Source organism: Podarcis erhardii (genome assembly GCF_964252035.2).
Source record: "Podarcis erhardii genome assembly, chromosome: 7".
Classification (NCBI taxonomy): domain Eukaryota; kingdom Metazoa; phylum Chordata; class Lepidosauria; order Squamata; family Lacertidae; genus Podarcis; species Podarcis erhardii.
The window spans coordinates 58,228,754-58,250,859 of NC_138511.1; the positions used below are offsets into that span (position 1 = coordinate 58,228,754).

A 22,106-nucleotide genomic window follows, 5' to 3' on the forward strand; every position below is an offset into this window, starting at 1 on the left:
CACTGGAGCATCACTTTTTCTGTTCTTGCTGCCTGTCTTGAAGGAATAAATGCCAACACCAGTGAGGTTCTTGTTTTATTGCAAGACTGGGTGCATTTCTGATCATTGGAATTCCAAAGACATAATACAGCATGTGGTTTCTGAGAACTTTCCTGCATACACAAATTGTCTAGGTTTTGTTTTTTTAATAAGGGTAGGGCTCCATCAGGTTATGTTTGCTGGGAGCAGCAACAGGGTAGAGGTCTAAGTAGCAGTGGCAGCAGAGAAGGAATAAATATCCCTGGAACTGAATAGTAACAGGGATGTGCTGTTCAGTTTAGCACCTCCTGCAGAACTCAGATTTGAAATGCATTGTCCTCTTGGCTTGCAGCAGGCAAAGAGATTTATTCTTTTAAGGAAAGCTGAGGGCTTGGAGTGAGGAGGATTGCAAGAGCACTAGCCCAACTATATCTGGGGAGTTTTGCACAGCCGTATATCGGTGTGCTGCCCTGCAGGAGCATAGCAAACCTCTCAAGAGGTATTTCAACATGAAATGCAGCTCATCCCTCTTCACCCAGGTTCCAGAAACTTACAGCTCTGAGAGCAGCTTCCTCCACCTGAATGGCTACCAGCTTCTCTCTGGGTCTCTTCGTGCCCAGGAGAATCAACCCTCCACAGCTTTCTCACATGAGCCACTGCTCTTTCTCTTTGCTGTAGTGCTCTGCCCACCTACGGGTTAGTTCCAGGTACATGTCCGGCTGGTGGGGCAAGTAGTCCAAGTAGAGCCGGGTCAGGGTCTTCTTCGGCGTGGCCTTCTCGATCTGGGTGCCTTCGTGCCATTCATTGAAGGACGTGATGGAGACTATCTCCGGGCGCACCATGAGGGCGGCCTGCAGGGCCGTCTCGTAGTACTTGCCGTTTACCCTGTTCCTTGTGTTGTGGTTGTTCCAGGGGCGGATGCTGGTGTCGATGTAACCAGGGCCCACGCTGGGGATGAAGAGGAGGTTGTTGGAGTCACAGAAGGCCTTGATGGCTTTCCAGTTCTGGTGGGAAGAGCCGTAGGAGAAGCCGTTGGAGGCAAAGTAGGTGTAGAGCCCGTTGTAGCCGGCGGAGAGGATGTCGTGCTTGTGCCCCTCCTCCACCAGCAGGGCGATGAAGACGGCGTCATAGGGGGTGTTGCGGAGAGAGTGGGAGCCGGAAGGGGTGAGCAGGTTTGCCCATGCTTCGGGTGGCGTAAGGTACGAGTCATAAATATAAAATAAAGGCAGCCTCCGGCCCGTGCTGGTCTTGTATCTGTAGAAAGCATCATGTGTTCCGTACCTGCCAAGATAATAGGCTGTTTAATGCCCCACATTTGGCCTTATAAGTCCACAAGCAGCCTAGAGAAACTTGGTCCTGCTCTTAGCAGAGAAGGCAGGTTGCCTGGTTTTTCCCTGCTCTGAATGTTGCATCAGCACACTCTTCGCTTCCAGTTTCTCTGATTCTCTGTCTGCCAACAGATACCCAGTGAAAGCTGAGCTCTCCAGCACTGGGGTCCTTTGACAGGGAGCAAAGAGCAAATACTGAGCAAAGAGCCAGCTTCTCCCCCTTCCAGCCAGCCCAGCAGGCTGACTGCATCACCAGTATCTGAAGGTTTTTAGGTTTTCATATGCGGCCATTTTTCTCCAGCCAAAAGAGCAGATTGCCACAAATTCAATAAGCATTTAAAACTTACAGTTTAAACACTATTTATTAAATAAGCAACGCTCACCTTCAGCCCTGTGTTCTTGGGTTTCACACAGGCAAAAGTGGCCCTTTGTTCTACCCAAGCCTCTCAAGGGTAGGAATGGCCTCTCCTATCTTTTTAACCCTTTGCTTTCCAAATTGGCCACTTTCTTGTCATTTGGACTCTGGCTGTTGTCATCTTTGGGCCTCTGAGTACTGTACTTACCTGTCTATGATATATTTCACATTGCTGTGCAGAGTGTTGTCGTCGCGCCCTTTATATGGCTGTATGTGGAAGGTGACCTGCAGAAAAGGAACACGGGGCAGCAGCAGTTGTGCAGCACCCCCAGCCACACAGTCAGTGGGCAGCAGCAACTGCAGGAGTAATCTCCCACCCCCACTCCCACCTACATTAGTCCTATCCCTTCACCACAACAGTCAAAAGTTGTTAAAGGAAGGTGGTGGACTCTCCTTCACTGGAGGTTTTTAAACAGAAGTTGGACAGCCACCTGCCATGTAAGACTCATTCTTTCCCTCCATTTTTGTTCCTTCTTATGTATCAAAATCAGTTTTAGGGGTGGAGAGAGAAAAGACTGAACTGTCACAGGCAAGCATGGCTCTGTAATACTACAGTCATACCTCGGGTTGAATGTGCTTCAGGTTGAGCACTTTCGGGTTGCGCTCCGCAGCAAGCCGGAAGGAACAGAGCGCGTTACTTCCGGGTTTTGCCGCTCGCGCATGCGCAGACGCTCAAAATGATGTCACGCGCATGCGCAAAAGTGGCAAAACACCGCACACGCAGACGCGCCATTGTGACTTATGTTCTATTCAGGATGTGAATGGGGCTCCGGAACGGATCCCGTTCGCATCCCGAGGTACCACTGTATTCTTATTCCATGAACTTCCAGATTTCGCCACCCCATTACAAGGCTTCAAGCAGGGAGAAGCTAACCAATTAACAGGGATCCCCTGTAGTTTCCCCTTGCACCGTGGATGACTGCTCATGAGTGGAACCCCCACCAACCCTGGCTGCCACATAGTTGGAAACAGCTGTCATAAAACTCGCCTAATAGCCCCAAGCAGTGGCAACAACAGGCACCTGGATTGCGTATCTGTGTGCGGCGTCCAATATGAAGGGCACCAGGCTCTCAGAGGGTTCACCGTTGTCATCTGCTAGGCCAGGGGGGTACCAGGACAGAACCATGACTCCTGCAGAGACAGAGAGGATTGTGCCCACCTGCAGGAGCTAAGACTGCCTTCAGCATCTGGCCTCTTTACAATCTGAAGATGATGATGCCCCCCTTAAATATGGATGCTGAAAGCCTGCTAGGCCAAAAAGATAGTCAAAACCATTGCACCTACCAGCCCCCACCCCTCAAAGAACTAACCTGCCCCTTCTTCACTTGATGCATAGAAACTATGGAACTCCCTCCCACAGGACGCAGTGATGGCCACCAACTTGAATGGGTTTAAAAGAGGTTGAGACAAATTCAGGGAAAAGGTTATTGATTGCTAACCATGGAGGCTATGCTCTGCCATCACAGCTGGAGGCAAGCAATGCTTGGGTATAGCTGTTGTCCTGTATAGCAGTTGCCCCCAAATCCTGCTTGCAGTTTCCCACAGGCATATGATTGGCTCTTGTGAGAACAGGATATTTGGCTCTGACTCGGTAGGCTCTCTTTCCTGATCCCTTGTTCCGTGCCTGCCAATAGCAAGACATCTGGCCTCTGCAGCAAAAGTGGTGATGGGGGAGGAGCTGTCCAGGACAAGGCAGTGCTGAAATTTCATCTGAGGTCCAGATGCTGAAATTTCAGACTCCAGCCTCTTGGGGTTGCCTGGAAACCCCAGAGGAAAAAAAAGAAAGGTCTTTGGCTTTGGATGCCGCTAGCGCAGATGGCATTTCCAACCCCCCCTCCCACCCGCCAAAGCTAGACGAGTTGCTGGCAGGGGAGGCTGTTATCCTTTGAGGAGCATCTCTGGGCTTCCCCTCTGTGATATGAGGGACATTTTGCGGCCTTGGATGCTCCCAGAGATTTCAGCAGCCGCTGATTCAAGGGGCGACGAGGGGCTTTATGGGGCAGCTTCTGAGCGGGGCTCGGGGTCTTGTAGGGTGCTCGGCCTCTGCCACCCCTCCCCCGGCCTCCTTCCTCTCCGCACCCCTACCCCGCGGTCGGCTGGGGACGCGCCCTCACTGACCGATGGCGGCGGCGCGGAGCTGGCGCATGTGCTCCTCCAGGACTGCCGGGTCGCGGGAGCTGTAGGGCCCGAGGGCCGGGTAGAAGCTGGCTCCGATGTCCTCGGGGGGGCTGTGGCGGCCTTTCGGGTAGCTGGCCGAGATTTTGGGGTCCCAGTGGGGCACCATCACGTGGTCCCAGTGGAGGTAGCGGCTGTCGAAGCGCGGCGTCCCATACCACGTGTAGTAGAAGACGTGCAGCGAGGAAGAGACGGACGGGGCGTCCCGGTCGGGCGGGGGCTGCGCCCCGAGCGGGGGCGCGGGGGAGTCGGCTCGGGCGGGGGCCTCCTTGGCCTCCTTCTCCTCGGGCCAGGGCCCCGGGAAGCGGCGGCGCCGGGGGTCGTCGGGTGGGGGCTTGAGGGTGCGCAGCGCCAGGAGGGCGCCCAGGACGAAGAGCGCGCAGAGGAAGAGCGCCAGGCAGGCGCGGCGGCGCAGGCGCACCATCCCGGCCCCGAGCCCCAGCTGCTGCCGGCCTGGGCGGGCAGCCTCCCCGCTAACGGCCCAGGCGAGGCGCCGGCGCGGCACTTGGGCCCGTTTGCCTCCCGCCCTGCCCTCCCAGGCGGAAGAGCCCAACGGGCGGCAGGCCGGGCGACGCGCACTCTTCCCCCCGCTCCCGGCCGTTGGATGGTACGGTCCATGCATAGGGGCGGGGGGAGGAGGCCGGCGTTAACCTCTCATTGTCCAGCCAGACTGCGCTGGGCCTGGGTCAAGGCACGGCAGCTCCTATTCCAGGCACGGGCGTCTTTTCTCACGAGGGAGAGGACTGGGCAGGCGGCGAGCCGCGGAAAGAAGGGCTGATGGCAGTTATTGCAGCGATGACCGAAATGTTGAACAGAGAGTTCCCCTGCACCAGGAAGGGTACCCGTTAGAACTGTACAGTATAAGCCATATTCGGCTGCTGTGCCCAGCCCTAAGTCGCCAGAGGAGCCCAGCAAGCCTCTATCTGCCGTTGAGCCATCCAACTCAGTCTTGGTGGTGCTGGCTGACAGGTGCTCCCTATCCCTACTTGGGCCTTCTGCATTCACGTGGGTGCGCTGAGAGAGAGAGAGAGAGAGAGAGAGAGAGATGTGCAGCCTGCTCTTCTCAAGAACAGCAGGCGGTGTGAGGGTACATGCTTAAAAAAAAAAAAAGCGGGGAAATGATAGCCCCAAGAAGAGGGCAAAACACAAGTGGAGGATTGCAAGTCGATTCTTCAGCTGGAGAGCTCCTCTGCCTTGGACAGTGCATTGACACATCGCAGGATAGCAAATCTCTTGTTCCCAGAGGCGTAGCATGGGGGAAGGGGGAGCCGTGGCCCCAGGCGCAATTTTGAATGGGGGCGCAAACAGTCGCCCCCACAGCAGGCTCCTTCATTGGAGCCTGGCTCCGTGCCAGAAGGAGCTGCGCCTTGGCTGCGGCGCTTGTGCCTGGTGCAGCTCCGCCCCCCAGATCAGGCCTGACCTGGGGGAGAAGAGCAGGAAAGTCGGCGACAATTCTGACGTCCACCCACCTTGGCAGCTTCCCGCCCCACTCCTAACCCTGAACTGTGGCGCGTGGAGGGTGCCCTCCGCGCCCGCGCCCCGCACACACACACTGGGTTGTGCCAGCATACGGTCCGATGCTGCCTGTTCCTTCTGGCACCACCTGGAGTCTGGTCCTAAAGCTCTAGCTGGTGCAGAATGCAGTGGCTGGATTGCTGGTGGGCAGTCAACTGACAGCATGTGTGACCCCTCTGCAAAAATATCAACACTGTCTGCCCATAGGTTCCAATTCTTTGCATGGTTATTCTTCAGCTTAGAGGAGCTTGAGGACCACTGGAACCTTTATATCCCAGTTCAGTCACTGAGGAGTGCTGCTAGTTGCCCCCCCCCCCGTTAGTTGCCCCTACAAGAAACTAGAAGGGAGTGTCTTCGTGTAAGGAGGAGTTCCCTGTACTCCAGGGGTGATGAGATACTCTGAAGAAATATGACTTGCTTGGGCTGAGGAGGAGCAAGGTATCAGTCTGGGTCTTTCCAGGGATGAATTACTGGGTGTGGTGCTTGGGCTCAGCTGAATGAGTGCCCTGGCAGCCTTGCATTACATGCAAAGAACTGGAAATGCCAGTGGAGGAAAGCCAACTGGAGTTGGACTGTTGGGGGGGGGGGTCACACCCTATCGGTTTCCCTGCATGGTATTGGAGAGAGCATCCTCTGCCAGATCTTGTGATACAGGTCTGCTGTAGTGGGAATCTTCTGCACAGGTCTCTCTTACTGGCCACTCCCTTTGAGGCTGGTGGCCAGGGAAACCTGGGCCTTACCACTGCCATTCTGTATGCGGCGGGGCTCTGTTCTGTTCTCACAAGGGAGTCCCTGCCAGATGAATGCCTGCTGGGTGGCACTGTTGCTCATCCTCTGCCTACTCCATTGTTCTTCTAGTTCTGGACCTCAGTTTACATGATAAGCAGAGTTCACCGGATTAGTGGTTCCCAAACATTTCCAGGCCATTGCTTCCTTGGTTCCATAATTCCCCCCCCCAGTACCTACTACCCTACCCTATAAAAACATTCAGAATAGTGGTTTGCACAAGCTGAAGAAATCAACAATGGGATCAAAGTTTAAAGCTGTAACAATTAGTTGCACATTTATTCAAAATCCAATTAAAACTATTTAGTTTAAATAATTTGATGAAGTTGATGAACTTGATCCAGTGATACCAGCTTTTCAAAGTCTGGTAGTCTTTAATATCCCCTTCCTCTTAAAAGCCCCTTAGGCAACCCACTTTGCCACTGCACTAGACAAAAGACAGTAGATGCTGGTGGAGGCGTATCTTCCTGTTGGATGCAGTTTGGTAGATGGGCATTAGATGGCACTTTATCACTGTGGGGAGAGAAGACAGGAAATAGCAACCCCCCCCAAGTGCCAGGGATTCTGCTTGCCTCATGGAATGCCTTGCTGCCCCTCCATCCAGAGTGCTGTCTCGCAAGAGGCACATCAAGAAGATGTTCAACTCTTTCTAGAAGTGGAATATGGCCTTTCCATTTGCTGCATAACAAGCAGGAAGGGGGCGAGCCTAAGACTTTCCTGACTAGTGAGAAACTTGTTAGCTCAGTTGGTTGGAGCGTGTTGCTGATAATGCCAAGGTTGCAGGTTCAGTCCCTATATGGGCCACCTGCATATTCCTTCATTGCAGGGGGTTGGGACTACCTTCCAACTCTACAATTCTGTTGTTTAGTCATTTAGTCATAGAATCATAGAGTTGGAAGAGACCACAAGGGCCATCGAGTCCAACCGCCTGCCAAGCAGGAAACACCATCAGAGCACTCCTGACATATGGTTGTCAAGCCTCTGCTTAAAGACCTCCAAAGAAGGAGATTCCACCACACTCCTTGGCAGCAAATTCCACTGTCGAACAGCTCTTACTGTCAGGAAGTTCTTCCTAATGTTTAGGTGGAATCTTCTTTCTTGTAGTTTGGATCCATTGCTCCGTGTCCGCTTCTCTGGAGCAGCAGAAAACAACCTTTCTCCCTCCTCTATGTGACATCCTTTTATATATTTGAACATGGCTATCATATCACCCCTTAACCTCCTCTTCTCCAGGCTAAACATGCCCAGCTCCCTTAGCCGTTCCTCATAAGGCATCGTTTCCAGGCCTTTGACCATTTTGGTTGCCCTCTGGACACGTGTCCGACGCTTTGTGACCCCATGGACCAGAGCACGCCAGGCACTTCTGTCTTCCGCTGCCTCCCGCAGTTTGGTCAGACTCATGTTTGTAGCTTTGAGAACACTGTCCAACCATCTCGTCCTCTGTCGTCCCCTTCTCCTTGTGCCCTCAATCTTTCCCAACATCAGGGTCTTTTCCAGGGAGTCTTCTCTTCTCATGAGGTGGCCAAAGTATTGGAGCCTCAGCTTCACGATCTGTCCTTCCAGTGAGCACTCAGAGCTGATTTCCTTAAGAATGGATGCGTTTGATCTACAATTCTATGGTTCCCCAAAGATGCACAGATTAATGAATCACTGCATCCTCCAGCTGGTACTGGGCCATTCTGCAAATACTAGCTTTCAAGGTGCCTCAATGCAGGTGCATTGCTTCTTCAGCTCAGCTTAGCTCACCTCACAGAGTGAGTGAAATGTCAGCTGCTACCCAGGCACCCTCCTCTCCTCAAGAAAGTGCTTGTCAAATTGTGATTGTGTAGAGTATGGGGGAGCACAAATGTGTGTGTATTGGGTGTGTGTGATTATGCACTCCCAACTTAACAACTTTTAACCGTCAGCTACAGGAAAATTAATCTAGATTCATGCTTGCTATGCTAAATGCAACCAGCCCACAACTCTTCTCTGACATTTTGCTCATCAAGGTCACATCAGAGGAAGGGGTTGCCACAGAATTAATCTAGGATTTGGGAAGAGTTAACACTTCTGCCTGCTTTTATGGAGGAAATCACAGCATGTGCAGCTGCTTGACCCCTGTTCCCTTTTGCGAAAAGCCGCATTCCCTTCCCTTGTCTAAGCTAAGGTTGACTACATTTTATTTCATTTCTGACTAGGAGTCTGCTTGACTTACATTCGTCCTTATATGACCAAAAGATAAGGCGGGAGGGCATCCATGGGCCTTTGTGAATAAGGGAGGTATAAACTGGGCCCATGGAGCAAAGGCGGGGAGCTAGCAGCCCAGGTGTGACTTGTTGGATCTCCTCCCCCCCAGCACCACATTTAATTGATGACCAATTAAGACATGTATAGATGCCCCTTTGTGAAAAGGCTGCTGGGCTCTTTACATTGCAAGTACAATATAATAGCCATGCAACATGAGCACTTACATGCAATGAAAATATATATATATATATATATATATATATATATATATATATAAAACAGGAATGTCAAACTGTTCACAGATCACTTCAGTTGCCATTCCCCTCACCTCAAATCTCCCAAATGCCTTCATTTGGAGGTACCAAGCCCCTAACCCCAATGGCTTGCTCTCTCTGCAGTGATTGTAGAGAGATGCAGGAGGGGGTGTGGGGGAGAAGGAGGCTTCTCTTGCTTGGTCTTCTGCCTTCTTTAAGATCAGGGCAGGTTCACATCTGGCTGACTTCTGGGAGCCTGACCTCTTCAACAGCTCGGAAATTCTGCATCTTTTGTTTGGTGACTGTAGGGAAAGTAAAGTAGTAACTTTATTAAAAGTGGCTTCTGTGAATTAGAACTTTGGAATCACACAGAACACTTTGTCAGACTTGGTTAGGGTTTCTTTTCATTTTGTTTAAAGTGAAGGAATGGGAGGAAGACCTTGGAGGAGCCTACGACTCCAGGAAATTATTATTTATTCATTTGTTGCATTTATACCCTCCTCTCCCTCCCTCAAGGAGCTCAAGGTGGTGTATGTGGATCTCTGTTTCCCCATTTAATCCCTACAACAAGCCTGTAAAGTAGGCTAGGGCAAAAGGCAGAGACTGGCCCAAGGTTACCCAGTGAGCTTCATGGCTGAGTGGAATTTTCAACCCTGGCCTCCCAGGTCCTAGTCTGACACTCTAACCACTGCACCACACTGCCCATCTCCCCTCCCCTCAATGCCCCCACTCCTTTGCCATCTTTTCTTCTCTGCAGGCTGGACTGCCCCACCTGATAGGGATGGAATAAAAGGCTGTGGGCAAGCAAAGAGGGCTTTGTGGACCGCTTGCTGTGCTTCCAGGGACTGCTGGTGTCCGTGGGCTCCAGATTCTGTAAGCAAGCAGCTGGGTGCAGCTCAAGGAAGGAGAAGTAATCCTGGGAATCACTTTGCTTTGATCCCTTGCAATGGCAGGGATGGAGTGCCCTGGGGCTGGAGGCAGAGGCAGCTCTGCTCCCTTTGGAAATGACTCCTCTTAACTAAGCTGGCTGCTCAGCCATCCCACTGTCAGCATCAATCTGAGGTTAATTGTCAGGAGGCACCTCCAAGGTGGCCTTTGCTAGTTAGCGCAGGACAGGAAAGGAGATCGCATTGATGGGAGCTGGAGAGAAACCAGCACTTCCCTGCTCATTTTCTCTTTTCTGTGGAGGGAAAGAGAAGCCAAGGCAACTTAGCAGCATTTACATTTTAATGGGAAATGTCTTGCCTGCCTGCTCCTCGAGGGCTCACAAATTGCTTTCCAATTCTGGGCAGCTGCCTCATATGACATCAAAGAGGCCCCCCCCCCCATTGTAGCTCAGTTACAGTAGGGGGGGACATTTTCCCACTTATGGTGGGAGTGCCCCCTGGCATCCAAATTTTGGACTAATGTTTTTGAAGCACTCTTCAAATGCTCCATCCAAGCCTGCCCCACAACTTGCCCTTGTGAACTTCAATTCCAATCTCAACCCTTGATCAGCATATAGACAAAATCCTGAAAGGTTCGATACAATAAAATCACGCAATCAAAACCTGCATGTAACAACTGAAATACTGTTGTACTGTACATAACATTCACAAATCCTCATTGTGTGTTGTAGATCCCCATCCCAGTTAAATGTTAGAAAGGCCACCTTACATTCACCTGACTGTCACTCCCTGTTAACAAAGAACTGATCAATGAACTTGCGGTAATCAAATTGTCTGATACAAGGGGCTGTGCAAAAGAACCTGCTAGAGTCAGACTGATTCTATATGGCTCTGTCCACAGGGGCATAGTCTCTCTGTGGATGGAATCTCCCCTGTAGTATTGCCGATGGTAGCTTGCTAAGAAGAATCTACACCAAAATGCTGAATAATTTTCATGAGGATCTTTTTTAAAGCTGCAAATAGTTGCTGAATTTAAGAGATCCACAAATGACAGATCCTTACCTCCCTAGTGCGGACCTCTCTCTCTAGTCTAGAGGGCTCCTAAGAGGGAAGGGACAGCCACCTTGAACAGTGAGCTGCATTGCTCTCCATCTGGCCTACAAGGTACCCTCCAACTCTGCATGGGACTGATCCAGGAGTGATGTTGTGGCAAAGGCCACATCACTAGAGGAGGAGGGTAGGGAATGTCTTTTTCTCTGTGTCCTGCTTCCCCCTCCCTGAATTTGGCCAGGCTGCTTCCCCCTCCTCCCTCTGCTCAGTGGCCCAAACAAGCTCTCTAAGGATGCTCACTTCCAACATGAGGATCAAAACTATTAGCCAAGTGATAAGAATGAGCACGGGCACAATGGAAGCGTAATTACTCTGTAGTTAATTGAGTTTCATTTGTCAGATGTTCTTCTAAAGGCACACCAGAGATGAATGAAGCTTTCCGCAGTGATCTATATTAAGAACATAAGAAACAGGCCAAAGGGGCCCCATCTAGTCCAGCCTCCTGGTCTCACAGTGGCCAGACAGATGCTTGAAAGAGAAGCCTGCAAGCAGGACCTCAGTAAATCTCTTACAGCTCCCAGCAACTGAAATTTAATAAATAACCGGTATTCAGAGGCACAATGACAATGGAGGAAGAATGTAGCCATCCTGGCTAGTGGCCTTCATGAATTTGTCTAATCCTCTTTTAAAGCCACCCAAGTTGGTGGCCATCACTGCCTCCTGTGGGAGAGAGTTCCATTGTCGTGTGAATAATTTCCTTCTTTTGTCCTAGATCTGCCAACATACAGCTTCATTGCATGGTCCCAAGTTCCAGCATTGTGAAAAGACTAGGGAAAACTTCTCTCGGTCCAGTGACTCCACATAATCTATAGTTTAATGTGCCTCCATCATGTTCTCTAACTTCTCATTTCCGTTCCCCTCCTAAACTAAAAACTCCCCCAAATGTTGTTTCCTCTCCTTTTAAGGGGACTTGCACCAACTACCTGATCATTTTAGTTGCTGAACCTTTTCCAGCTCTTTCAGAGGCAACCAGAACTGTACACAGTATTCCATGTGTGGTCACACCACATATTTCTATAATGGCATTAGATACCTGCAGTTTAATTTTCAACCCCTTTCCTAATGATCCCTAGCATGGAATCTGCCTTTGCCACAGCTGCTGCACACTGGCTCAACATCTTTTAACAAGCTACCTGCTACAGCCCCAAGGCCTTGTTTCTGATCTACCACCACCAGTTCAGTTTTCATGAGGGTATATGGGAAATAATAATAATTATTATTATTATTATTATTATTATTATTATTACTACTACTACTTGCCCCAACATGCATCACTTCACACTTGTTTCTGTTGAGGCTCATCTGCCATTTTACCACCCATTCACTCAGTTCAGTGAGGCCACAGCCAAAGGCCTTATCAAAACCCCTTCCTGGGTTCCTGGGCCCACATTTTGGCCTGTTACATGGTTGGAAGCATCACTTCCCATTCAATGTAGGCCTCTGTCTTCATCTACCTATCAAAGCCTGTAACTAATTGACTGTTGACCACGTGAGGCCCTTGTGAGCTCCAGGCTAAGTTGCTGCAGGAACTTTCTTCCAAAAGAAACTTGGAGAAATTGCTTGATTAGCAATTAGTAGTGCAAAACCAGCAGGTTGGGACTTTCGCCAAAGGTGGACAAGCATCAAAACGGGCTCGTGGCCTCGGCTGCTGCTGATTGTGCCTGGCAGGTCTGTCATCTAATTTTTAGAAGCTGGTGGGGGGTAGGAGACCTAATCTAATTGTGTTGGTCATATTTTGCATCTTTTAATTACTTGCCCTAGAATTAATTAATGTTTATACGCCTGGTTCAACAGAGGACAGTTCTGGAAATCTCAGTTTGGAGATGCTAGGAACAGGCATTTTTGCCCAGGTGGCTCTTCAGAGCCATGCAAGGGCCGCACTCCCAGGTAAAGGAAAATGGGGTTTCTTTTTCACAGCACCTTCAGCTAACATCTGAAGGAGGCCTGCTCTGGGGGCAAGGTGAGGGCTGGCTTCATGGCTTCTAGTCCCCACATCTGTTCATGCAGGATAGGGCTCTCAATAGCCATGACCCATGAGGACAACATGGGACTCAGAGGCACCTCTGATTTTGCATCTCTGGAGGCAAGCACCAGAGAATGGCTCTGCTCTTCTTGGAGACTCCATAGGAGCACCTGGCAGCCCATTACAGTAGTACCTTGGTTCTCAAACTTAATCCGTTCCGAAAGCTCGTTCCAAAACCAAAGTGTTCCAAATCCAAGGCCTGCTTTCCCATAGAAAGTAATGCAAAATGGATTAATCCGTTCCAAACTTTTAAAAACAACCCCTAAAACAGCAATTTAACATGAATTTTACTATCTAACAAGACCATTGATCCATAAAATGAAAGCAATAAACAATGTACTGCAGTCATACAGTCAATCAGTACCTGAACTGGGTTCCACACAGTGATAAAAGCAAAACAAAAAAACCGCAAAAACAAAAACGCAAGATAAATAGCAAAAATAGACAGACCTCAGTGTAACACTCAAAATAGAGCATGTTCAGTTTCCGAAAAAAGTTCACAAACTGGAACACTTACTTCCAGGTTTGCAGTGTTTGGGTTTGAGTACCAAGACATTTGAGAATCAAGGTACCAATGTACTGACAAAGGACTCAGTTTAATGCAGCATGAAGGCATAATTTATGCCCTCACTATAACCCTGGAGTTCCAGATACAGTTGGACAGTAGGCCAGAGGGCTGTTAAGCTCTGCTCCCAAGCCTTGGACACCTCTAAAAGCAACCTTGAGATGGAGGATCAGTATTGGGACCAGGGCTTTTCGGCTTGTTCACAAACCATTTGGAGTAAGGAATGAGCAATGAGGCAGCCAAGTTTGGTGGTGGTAGTAAATTGCCCAGCCTGGCAGTTGTTGTGTCCTTTTGAGGTGGCAGGTAGTGGGGTCCACTGGTGCTGGGAGGTGGGCTGCGAGCACACCATTGGTCTCTGTACTCTGCACTGTGCCTAGTTTCCTCAGCCTCCATATGAATCCAGAAGTCTGCTGCAATCCTCTGAGGGCTGTTGATCATTGTTAAAAGTCTGTCAGCATCGTAGAGATGTGATTTATACTTGGTAATTTAGATCATGAATTGCTTCTGAAACATCAAGCTGTTCTTATCCTAAGCCCGTTGCACAGTTTTCAAGGTATTAGGAATTAACGATTCATATAATACTCCCAACCAGTCAGGAGAGATGAGGAGTCTAAAGGAGGGTAAGGGGGCGTCTCCTTCTCCCTTATGGAGCCCCTGAAAACTGAAGGCTCTTGTCCCACGCATAGGTGTGAGTGGTTGCATGCTTGCCCCATGTTTTCTAGGCATGGGTCTCAGCAGTTTTGCCTTTGCTATCAATGCTTTCCTCTGGAAAAGCCATTATTTAGTACTAAATAGGAGCAAACATAAATCCAGAGAAAATCCAATTGACATTTGCTCTGATTCAGTGAAAAACAGTGTTTTCTTGGGTGAAAGTGATGGGGCAACAGAAGGGTGGGTGAGCCCTCGCAGGCGGCCGTGCTCAGGCTGTGTATGGTTAAACTATGGAACTTGTTCCCAGAGGAGGCCATGATGGCCACCAGCTGGGTGGCTTGCAATGACAAATTCATGGAGAAGAGGGCTATCGATGGCTGCTAGCCATTATGGTGGTGCTCTGCCTCGACAGTTAGAAGCAACAATGCTTCTGAATACCAGTTGATGGAAATCCTGCCGGTGGACATCTCTTTGGGGCATCTTGTGGCGGGAGCAGGATGCTGGTCTAGGTGGGTCATTGGCCTGTCCCAGCAGACTCTTCCTCTGTTCTTATGTAATGCACTGTGTAGGTTGCGACTGCGTCTCTTACGTCTGGGTGGTGAAGACATAGGGCAGGCATTGTGCTGGCAAGTGGATTATTCAGACTTCCAGAGGAGACATGCAGCGAAACGGCAAGAGCTGCCGAACGGACGAAGCAGGTTTTGCATAGCTTCATGAATGAATCATGAAGTCCTCAGTGAAGATCTTCAAAGGTCTACATCCGACTGACCCAGTTGTCCAAATTGCCAGCTCAGCACATTTCCAGGGCTTCCTGTTGATATCAGAATTATCACATGAGTGTGTGCGAGCAATAGCACTTTTTGCAGAAGCACAGAGCAACCACATCACCTGTATGAGCCTGCCCAAGTGCTCAGATAAGCCACAGAAGTTCTACTTGAGTGACCACCAGGTGGGGTTATTATACATCAACTATAAGTAAATAAGTTACATAGTTTGAAGAGCTCCTTTTGGAGTTCCTCACAATCTCCTTTTGTGTTTACCACTCTGAATATATCCCAAATATTAGCTAGATTATGACATTCATTAATGTATTGGGTTCAAAACAGTAAGATCTTTGTGGTGCAGCAATAAAACTGCTAGCACGTTTAAGCTAGCTAGGGCTTCAAATTGAGTGGGGAAGGTTGGACTTGGGGTCCCTTCCAACTCTGTGATTCTAAGGAAGAGATGGCTCTTCCAATTGGCTGCAGCATTTCTGTTTAAATGTAACGGAAAAGCAGAATGTATTGTGTGGCATTATTGTCTCTGGGAAGCAATTATATCCCCTAATGGAAATTAATTGAAATCTAAAGCGATCAGCTGAGCAGTTAATTGCAGCTCTCTTTAATAAAGGTGGAACAAGTGTGTGTGTGAGAGAGAGAGGGGGGGGAGGGAGAGGGGGGGAGGGAGGGAGAAAGAGAGAGAGAGAGAGAGAGAGAGAGAGAGTCATCATGGAGGCATTCCAGATCCAGTTTGGCATATCAGGTGGGATATTGTCAGTCAATACCCCATTAAAATTCCTGCTCCCCAAAGCCCCTTTTGGAGCTGTTCTTGCACAACAATAATTCTTGCCAGCCTCACTTTTAGCTGTTGCCTGTTAATGGATTATTGCAGAAGGGAAGTCAATTCATTAGTAACACAAGACAGGCATTAGAGGGGTGAAGGAAGAGGATGTGTGAAGCAGCAAGGGACCAGTTCTGCTGAGCCTTCATGCCTTTGGGTAGAGGGTGTTTGAGCTCTGAACTGTCATGGAGCACAGGAATCAGGATCAGGGCCTTGAATGCTGGGACCAGCACCTCCTGAGATCAGGTTGGCTTCTTCCCATGCATTGCCAAAAAAAAGAGGACATAAATTTACATAACATTTGCATATGCTGAATAAAATGGTATAGCTGCAGATTTAGGCAGAAATGCCAGGGAGACAAGAAACATCTCCAAATGCTACGGTCTGGAACTGACGCTACAGGTAGGACTGGGACCACTGTAAAACAGGACCTGACATCTGAAAATGAGCCATTCCTGGAGGACTCCCTGACCATGGAGATATCAAGCAGAAGCAGCAAAGTCACCCCTCCCCCTGTCCCTCTCCCAATAAAGATCCCCCAAAGGCTGATTTGGTTCACAAACCACGTCTGAACACAAACTGAAATGGGTCTATGTAATGTTTTATTAGGCTGAGTTGTTTTCTATAATGACTAGATGTTGTTGTTGCAGGTGTGTGTGAGCGTGTGTGTTTTAATGGTAGCCTGTCAGAATAGTCCTCCGGGTTGAAAACGCAGTGTAAAAAAATAATTTTAAAAAAATCTGAGTGATGATAATAAAAAGAGAAGCAGGAATTCCACAGTGGCTGTTTCCTCCTCTTTCTGCATCTCATAAAATCATAGAATTGTATAGTTGGAAAGGGCCTTCAAGATTCATCTAGCCCAATTCCTTGCAGTACAGGAATCGCATCTGAAGAATCCCTGGCCAACAGCCATTCAAACACTGCTTAAAAACCTCCACTGTCAAACTTACCACCAGAAAGTTCTTCCTGATGTTTAGTCTGAATCACCTTTCTTGTAACTGGAATTCATGGGTTCAGGTCCTCCTCTCTGGAGCAGCAGAAAACAAGCTTGCTCCATCTTCCATGCGGCAGCCCTGGAGCTCTTATATCATATTGGCATGTGTGGAAAAGCTTTCCTCACTGGTTTTGTCTATATTCTGCTTCTGATGATGCCTCTCTGGTCCCCTGCAAAAGCTGGCTATGAAGGGCCTCCCCCCCCCTCCTGTTCCTGCCTTTTGCTTCAGCTCCCCTATCTGGCAACTGCTCTGAAGTGGGGATCACGAGGCAGAGGCTGCCTGATGTCTCCTTCAGCAGCAGGGAAAGGACCGGCGGACTTTCCCTGTCCGGGCTGGTGCTGGTGCTGCTGGGTTTGCCAGCTTCAGTCTGGAAGGATATCCAAAGGGCTTGGCGAGCCATTGCATCTAATCCCCTCCAAGTGGCAGGAGATTCAAAGGGCAAAGCAACCAGTGCTGGCTTAGGCAGGGATCCCAAGAGGGGAGTGACTTTCCATCATCTTGGCATCTTGAGCAGCTATCAGAGGTAGCAGAGCCAGGGAGGGGATTAAGAGCTTAGCAAAGGAAAGGGAGCAGAGCAAAATGGATTAACATGCCCCCACCCCACGCCACAACCTGGTTCTGTTGCCCTGCGCCAAGAAGAAGAGCCCCCTGGGTCATGGCTGTTTCCCCAAGGCTGCAATGAGCAGAGAAGGGCCGCAGGACAAATTAGTTAAACCCACATTTTGGCATGAATTTGGGGTGTTCTGGCACCCCAAAGGCTGCCTGGAACAAAGCCATTCCTTCTTATTTGTTTTCTCATTTGGAGGAGGAGACTGATGGTGCTCTTTTTTTGGCACCACAAAATAATGTTCCATGTTATGGAGAGAGAAAAAGACAGAGAAGGAGCTAAGTGCAAGGCTTTCAGTTTTGTCTTTCCCGTGACAGCCCCTCTTTTCCTTTGCATATGTTTTTTGCTCTGTTGCTACTGAGAGGGAGGAACTTTGTCTGCCATAAGTGAAATGTGGGCTAGGTGTGGGAATGTTAAGGAAGGTAGGAGAGGATATATTGTTTTGATATTATCCCTCATCACTCATGCCAGTGAGTAAACAGCAGAGCACATTCCCTTTGCAACTTATTGGAAGCAAGTTGTTGATTTGTAATTAAGCAATCCGGTCTGGCTTGTCCAGTCTGGCTTGTAAGTTTCCCCTTTATTTCCCTCTTAAAATAATACTGTAACAACACAACACAGTCTTCTTTAAAAGTAAGAATAAAGTTATAAAATTTTTACTTGCATTCAGTTCACAGCAGTAATCTGAAGGCAGGCTTTATCTTGTGGTTACAGTGAAAAGAAGTCTGAGCTACATCTTAGACTTTCTACTTGTGGGCTACATCCTATGTGAAGGTTGAGCCATGCACTGTTTAGAAGCCAGGAGAGCAAGAGTCCAAGACCAGGAGAGAGATGGTTGCATGGCTAGCCTTTTTATTTGGTCAGCTAGGGTCATGCCCATCTACCTGGTCCCAAAAAGGGGAGGAAGCTCCAGAGCAGGTATGACAGGAAGTCCTCCCTGTCTGGAGCCACAGACCCCTGTGTGTCCATTCTAGGCAACAGGAAAATGATGTACTTGACTGCTCTAGTAATAATACTAGTAGGAATAATCCAGTAGGAACAGTTGCCAAACCCATGGGGTTGTTTAATCTATTTCAATTTGCGTGATCTTTTTTGTTGTTATGTGGGTATTTGGTTAAATTGGAAATATTATTTTTTGCTGCTGTAGTTTTGCTTGCTTAGCATATGATAGAATCATTTTGCTGTTTCTTAATCCTGTTTATACAAGTTTGTAATTTTTGTACATTCTCTGTTTGTTCATCTTTTTATTTTCCTCCCCACCCTGGGATTGAATACATACAATTAAGAGTGGGCCATAAATACTGTTACTAACTAACTAACTAACTAACTAACTGAATGTTACATAACCTCTTTTTATAGTAAAAATAAATAACTCAGGCATTGCTTTCCAATTCACTGCTGTAAACAACTAAGTTTCTCAAAACTGAGTGGATTCCTGAAAAGGAAGCTGAAAGGCCAAGTCAAGAGGGTGAAATCACTCAAAAGCGCTTGGGAGTTGGTTTTTTAAAAATACATACATACATACATACATACATACATACATACATACATACATACATACATACAATATTACAATCTCAGCTGGAATGTAAACCTCAGATCAGGAAGGGGACAACCAGAGCCATGAGGATACCAGTCAAAGAAGTCATTAGAGGCAAGAAGGCTTCCTTCCAAAAACAAATAGGAGTCTGGCCCAAACAGGAAAACAAAAAGGCACACAAACAGGCAACCCCCCCCCCCATAAAAAACCCCACATGCAAACAAATAGTAAGGAATGCTTTTTAAAAAATGAGAAGCATGTTGCTAGAAAGATAAAGTGATTGTTTTAAGGTATGCAGCTAGTCACCTTGGGTTCATTGAGGAAAGGTAGGGCAATGAATGTTTAAATAAAGAAATCAGCTCCCAGACTTGTGGCTCCACAGCAACATTGCTCAACTCCGGAGTGTGCACAGATCAGCAAAACTTTCTCTGGATTTAATCCATTAATGTGGAGCATCTCCCTTGGCTTGGCTTTCAGATGTTGAAAGTCAAACTCAGCCTCTCATCTCTGAAGGAGAGAGCTGAGCAAATGGTTCCTCTTGGGGAGGAAGAGCTCAGCTCCCTGGCCCCGTCTCCTGACCTTTGCCTTCCTGCAGAGAACATCACCGATACGCCCGCTTTTCCTCCAACCTCCTTGACATCCTTTGTGAGTGAAGAAAGAGACTTGTTAATTACTATCTCTTTTGCAGGCTTAAAAAACTGGATCATCTCCCAGTTGGCAAAGCAGGAAGAAAGAAAAAAGCTCAGCTCTTAGATCATGTCACTTCTGCAGGAAGAGAGCTGCCTAAGCGCCTCTCTGGATTTTGCCCTCCTGAGGGTTTCATCGGCCTAAAGGTGGCTGCGGGTGAGAAGGAAGGAGGAGGCAGCAGGAGTTGTCTGGTGAGACAGGCCTGCTTGAGAAAGTGAGGCAAGGAGCTGGGGATGAAGGAGCTGGAGACCTTCAGGTCATTGGGGATAGTTCAGTGAAGACGTTAATGCAGTGTGCAGTGGATGTGAAAAAAGCAAAATCCATGCTAGGGATCATTAGGGAAGGAATTGGAAATAAAACTGCCAATGCCATAATGCTATTCTACAAATCTATGGGGTGTGACTGTATTTGGAATAGTGTGTACAGTTCTGGTCCCCTCACCTCAAGAAGGATATTGTAGAGTTGGAGAAGATTCAGAAAGGGGCGACCCAAAGGATTAAGGGGGTGGAGTGACTCCCCTATGAAGAAAGGTTGCAGCATTGGGAACTTTTAGAGAAAAGGTGACTAAGAAGCAGCATGATAGATGTTTCTACAATTAGTCATGGCATGGAGAAAGCGGAAAGAGAAAAGTCCCTCTCCCCTCCTTCTCATAACACTAGAACTCATGAACATCCAGTGAACTGGATGTTGGAAGATTCAGGACACATAAAAGAAAGGACTTCTTCATGCAACAGAGAGTTAACAGAGAGTGTGGAACTTGCTCCTGCAGGAGGCAATGATGGCCCTAAACTCAGATGGCTTTAAAAGAGGATTTGATGAATTCATGGGGGAGAGAGATATTGATGGCTGCTAGCCATGATGGCTATTCTTTGTCTCCACAGCAGTGCTTCTGAATGCCAGTTGCTGGAAACTACAGGAGGGGAGAGTTGCTCTTATGTTCAGATCCCACTTGTGGGTTTTCCATAATGGGCATCTGATTGGCCACTGTGAGGAGAGGATGCCGGACTAGATGGGTCATTGGCCTGATCCAGCAGGCTCTCCTTTTGAAGGTTTCACAGAGAGAGGGAGCTGCCTGTTTGCTTGGGTGCCCTGTGTTCTGTTGTCACTCCAGGCAGATGCTTCATGCTTCAGCTGCAGATGGTCCAGGCCTATAGGTGGAGGAGGAAAACTGTATCTCCCTAAAGTCACCCTTCTACTGTTTCTGGTGGAATTGTAGCCATAGCAAAGAAGCAAGTCCTTGCCCAGGGACAGGCTCCCTTGCCAACCTGCCAAGGCCCCTCTGCTGATTCCTAGAGAGATACCTGGATGAGGGCATGAGGAATCCGAGCCCTCCCCTCATTCTAGGTCTGCTGTTGTCATTTGCTTTCACCTTGGGATAAATTCTGGCACTACTGCTCTTGCCATGATGTCTTTGTTTCTTTATGTGTTTTATATGCACACATCAAATGCCCCCCTGGCCCATCCCCCTAGGCTGCTCCCATTCATTTACCCCAACACTGACTTTTATTTCAGCCTGGGCTGTGCTCTGTCTGATGCTATCAAAGCCAATGGTGCTCAGCACCCCTCTCCTGGGTCTTTTTGTGCCAATAAACATCATTCAGGCTCCAAGTGTTTACAGCTTCAGCAAGAGAGTCCTGTAGGAAGCAGCTCAGCTGGGCACAGAAGTACTGCTGCGCACTGCACTTCTCATTGCAAAATCTAGCAATTAGCATTATATTTGCAAAACCACCTTTAGAACCTGCCACAGGCTTCCTAACTCACAGACATACAGGAAGGAAGATTCAAAGGAATGCAAAGGCAGTGTAAATACAGCCTCTTGGAAGGAAAGGGAGGAAGGGCCACCAGACCTAGGAAGTGCGGGTGCTAATTATTTCTCTGCATTAGGCAGCCACTGGGGCTGTCTGCTGCTTAGGGACCCCCTCCCATCCCTCTAGGTTGCAATGCCTGCCGCAGGCTGACTTTTCAGATGCTGAGAAAGCTTAACTGGGGAAGGGCTGTCGTATCTCACCTGTTCTGTATGCAGAAGGTCCCTCGTTTAATCCCTGGCACCCCCAGGTAGGACTGGGAATGGCTCCATCTGAAATCCTGGAGATCTGCTGCCAGTGAGAATAGACATTACTACACTGGATGGACTAATGGCCTGGTTCAGTTTAAGGCACTGTCTGCACCCCCAGTGTTCAGTGGAGAATGCCCATCACTATCCCTTGACATATTACATCAACAGGTTAGGTTCACCTGAACTTTGGAAAGAGATTTTTTTCTTTGGGGGGGGGGGAATCCTTACAACCATCAACTGGTAACTCCAGAAAGCAATTGCAATTGTGCTTCATGATCTCCCTGCCCCTTAAAATTGTTATAATAAATAATAATAAAATAAATTTTTATTTATATCCTGTGCTCCCCAGCCGAAGCCGAAGCCGGGCTTATAGCAATAAGATGTAGAACTGTAATACTGTAAGCTGCTTTTGGGGGGCCCTTAAGGTCACTAGCTGTAGGGACGTGGGGCAGATTCCTCTTAAGCTATGGTCCACACAGGTGTCTTTTATAGGCTGGCAGAGAGAGACAGACAGAGAAAGAGACAGAGATTGAGAGAATTCGGTAGCCCAGAACCCCAGCTCCTGTCTAAATTGTGTTAGTCCTAAGAACACAAGACGAGCATGTGGGCTCAAGCCTATGGCTCATCTAGTCCAGCACCCTCTTCTCACAGTGGCTAAGCCGATGC

At 48.5% G+C, this 22,106-nt stretch overlaps 2 protein-coding genes across 2 annotated transcripts in view; one reads left to right on the forward strand and one right to left on the reverse strand.

Annotated features, from left to right (window-relative positions):
- Window positions 1-62: 62 nt before the first annotated feature.
- MANEAL (mannosidase endo-alpha like) lies at window positions 63-4,360 on the reverse strand (the record flags this gene model as incomplete). Its single annotated transcript, XM_081872463.1, has 4 exons — window positions 63-1,299; window positions 1,910-1,986; window positions 2,783-2,892; window positions 3,880-4,360. 4 exons carry the CDS (start codon window positions 4,358-4,360, stop codon window positions 663-665), a joined length of 1,305 nt encoding a protein of 434 aa, XP_081728589.1. The 3' UTR covers window positions 63-662.
- Window positions 4,361-19,415: 15,055 nt separating this feature from the next.
- Window positions 19,416-22,106, forward strand: part of EPHA10 (EPH receptor A10) — a 39,524-nt gene continuing 36,833 nt past the window's right edge. Inside the window, exon 1 of the mRNA XM_081872419.1 lies at window positions 19,416-19,540. The gene's annotated coding sequence lies outside the window, so the exon portion shown is untranslated. The remainder of the gene's footprint in view (window positions 19,541-22,106) is intronic.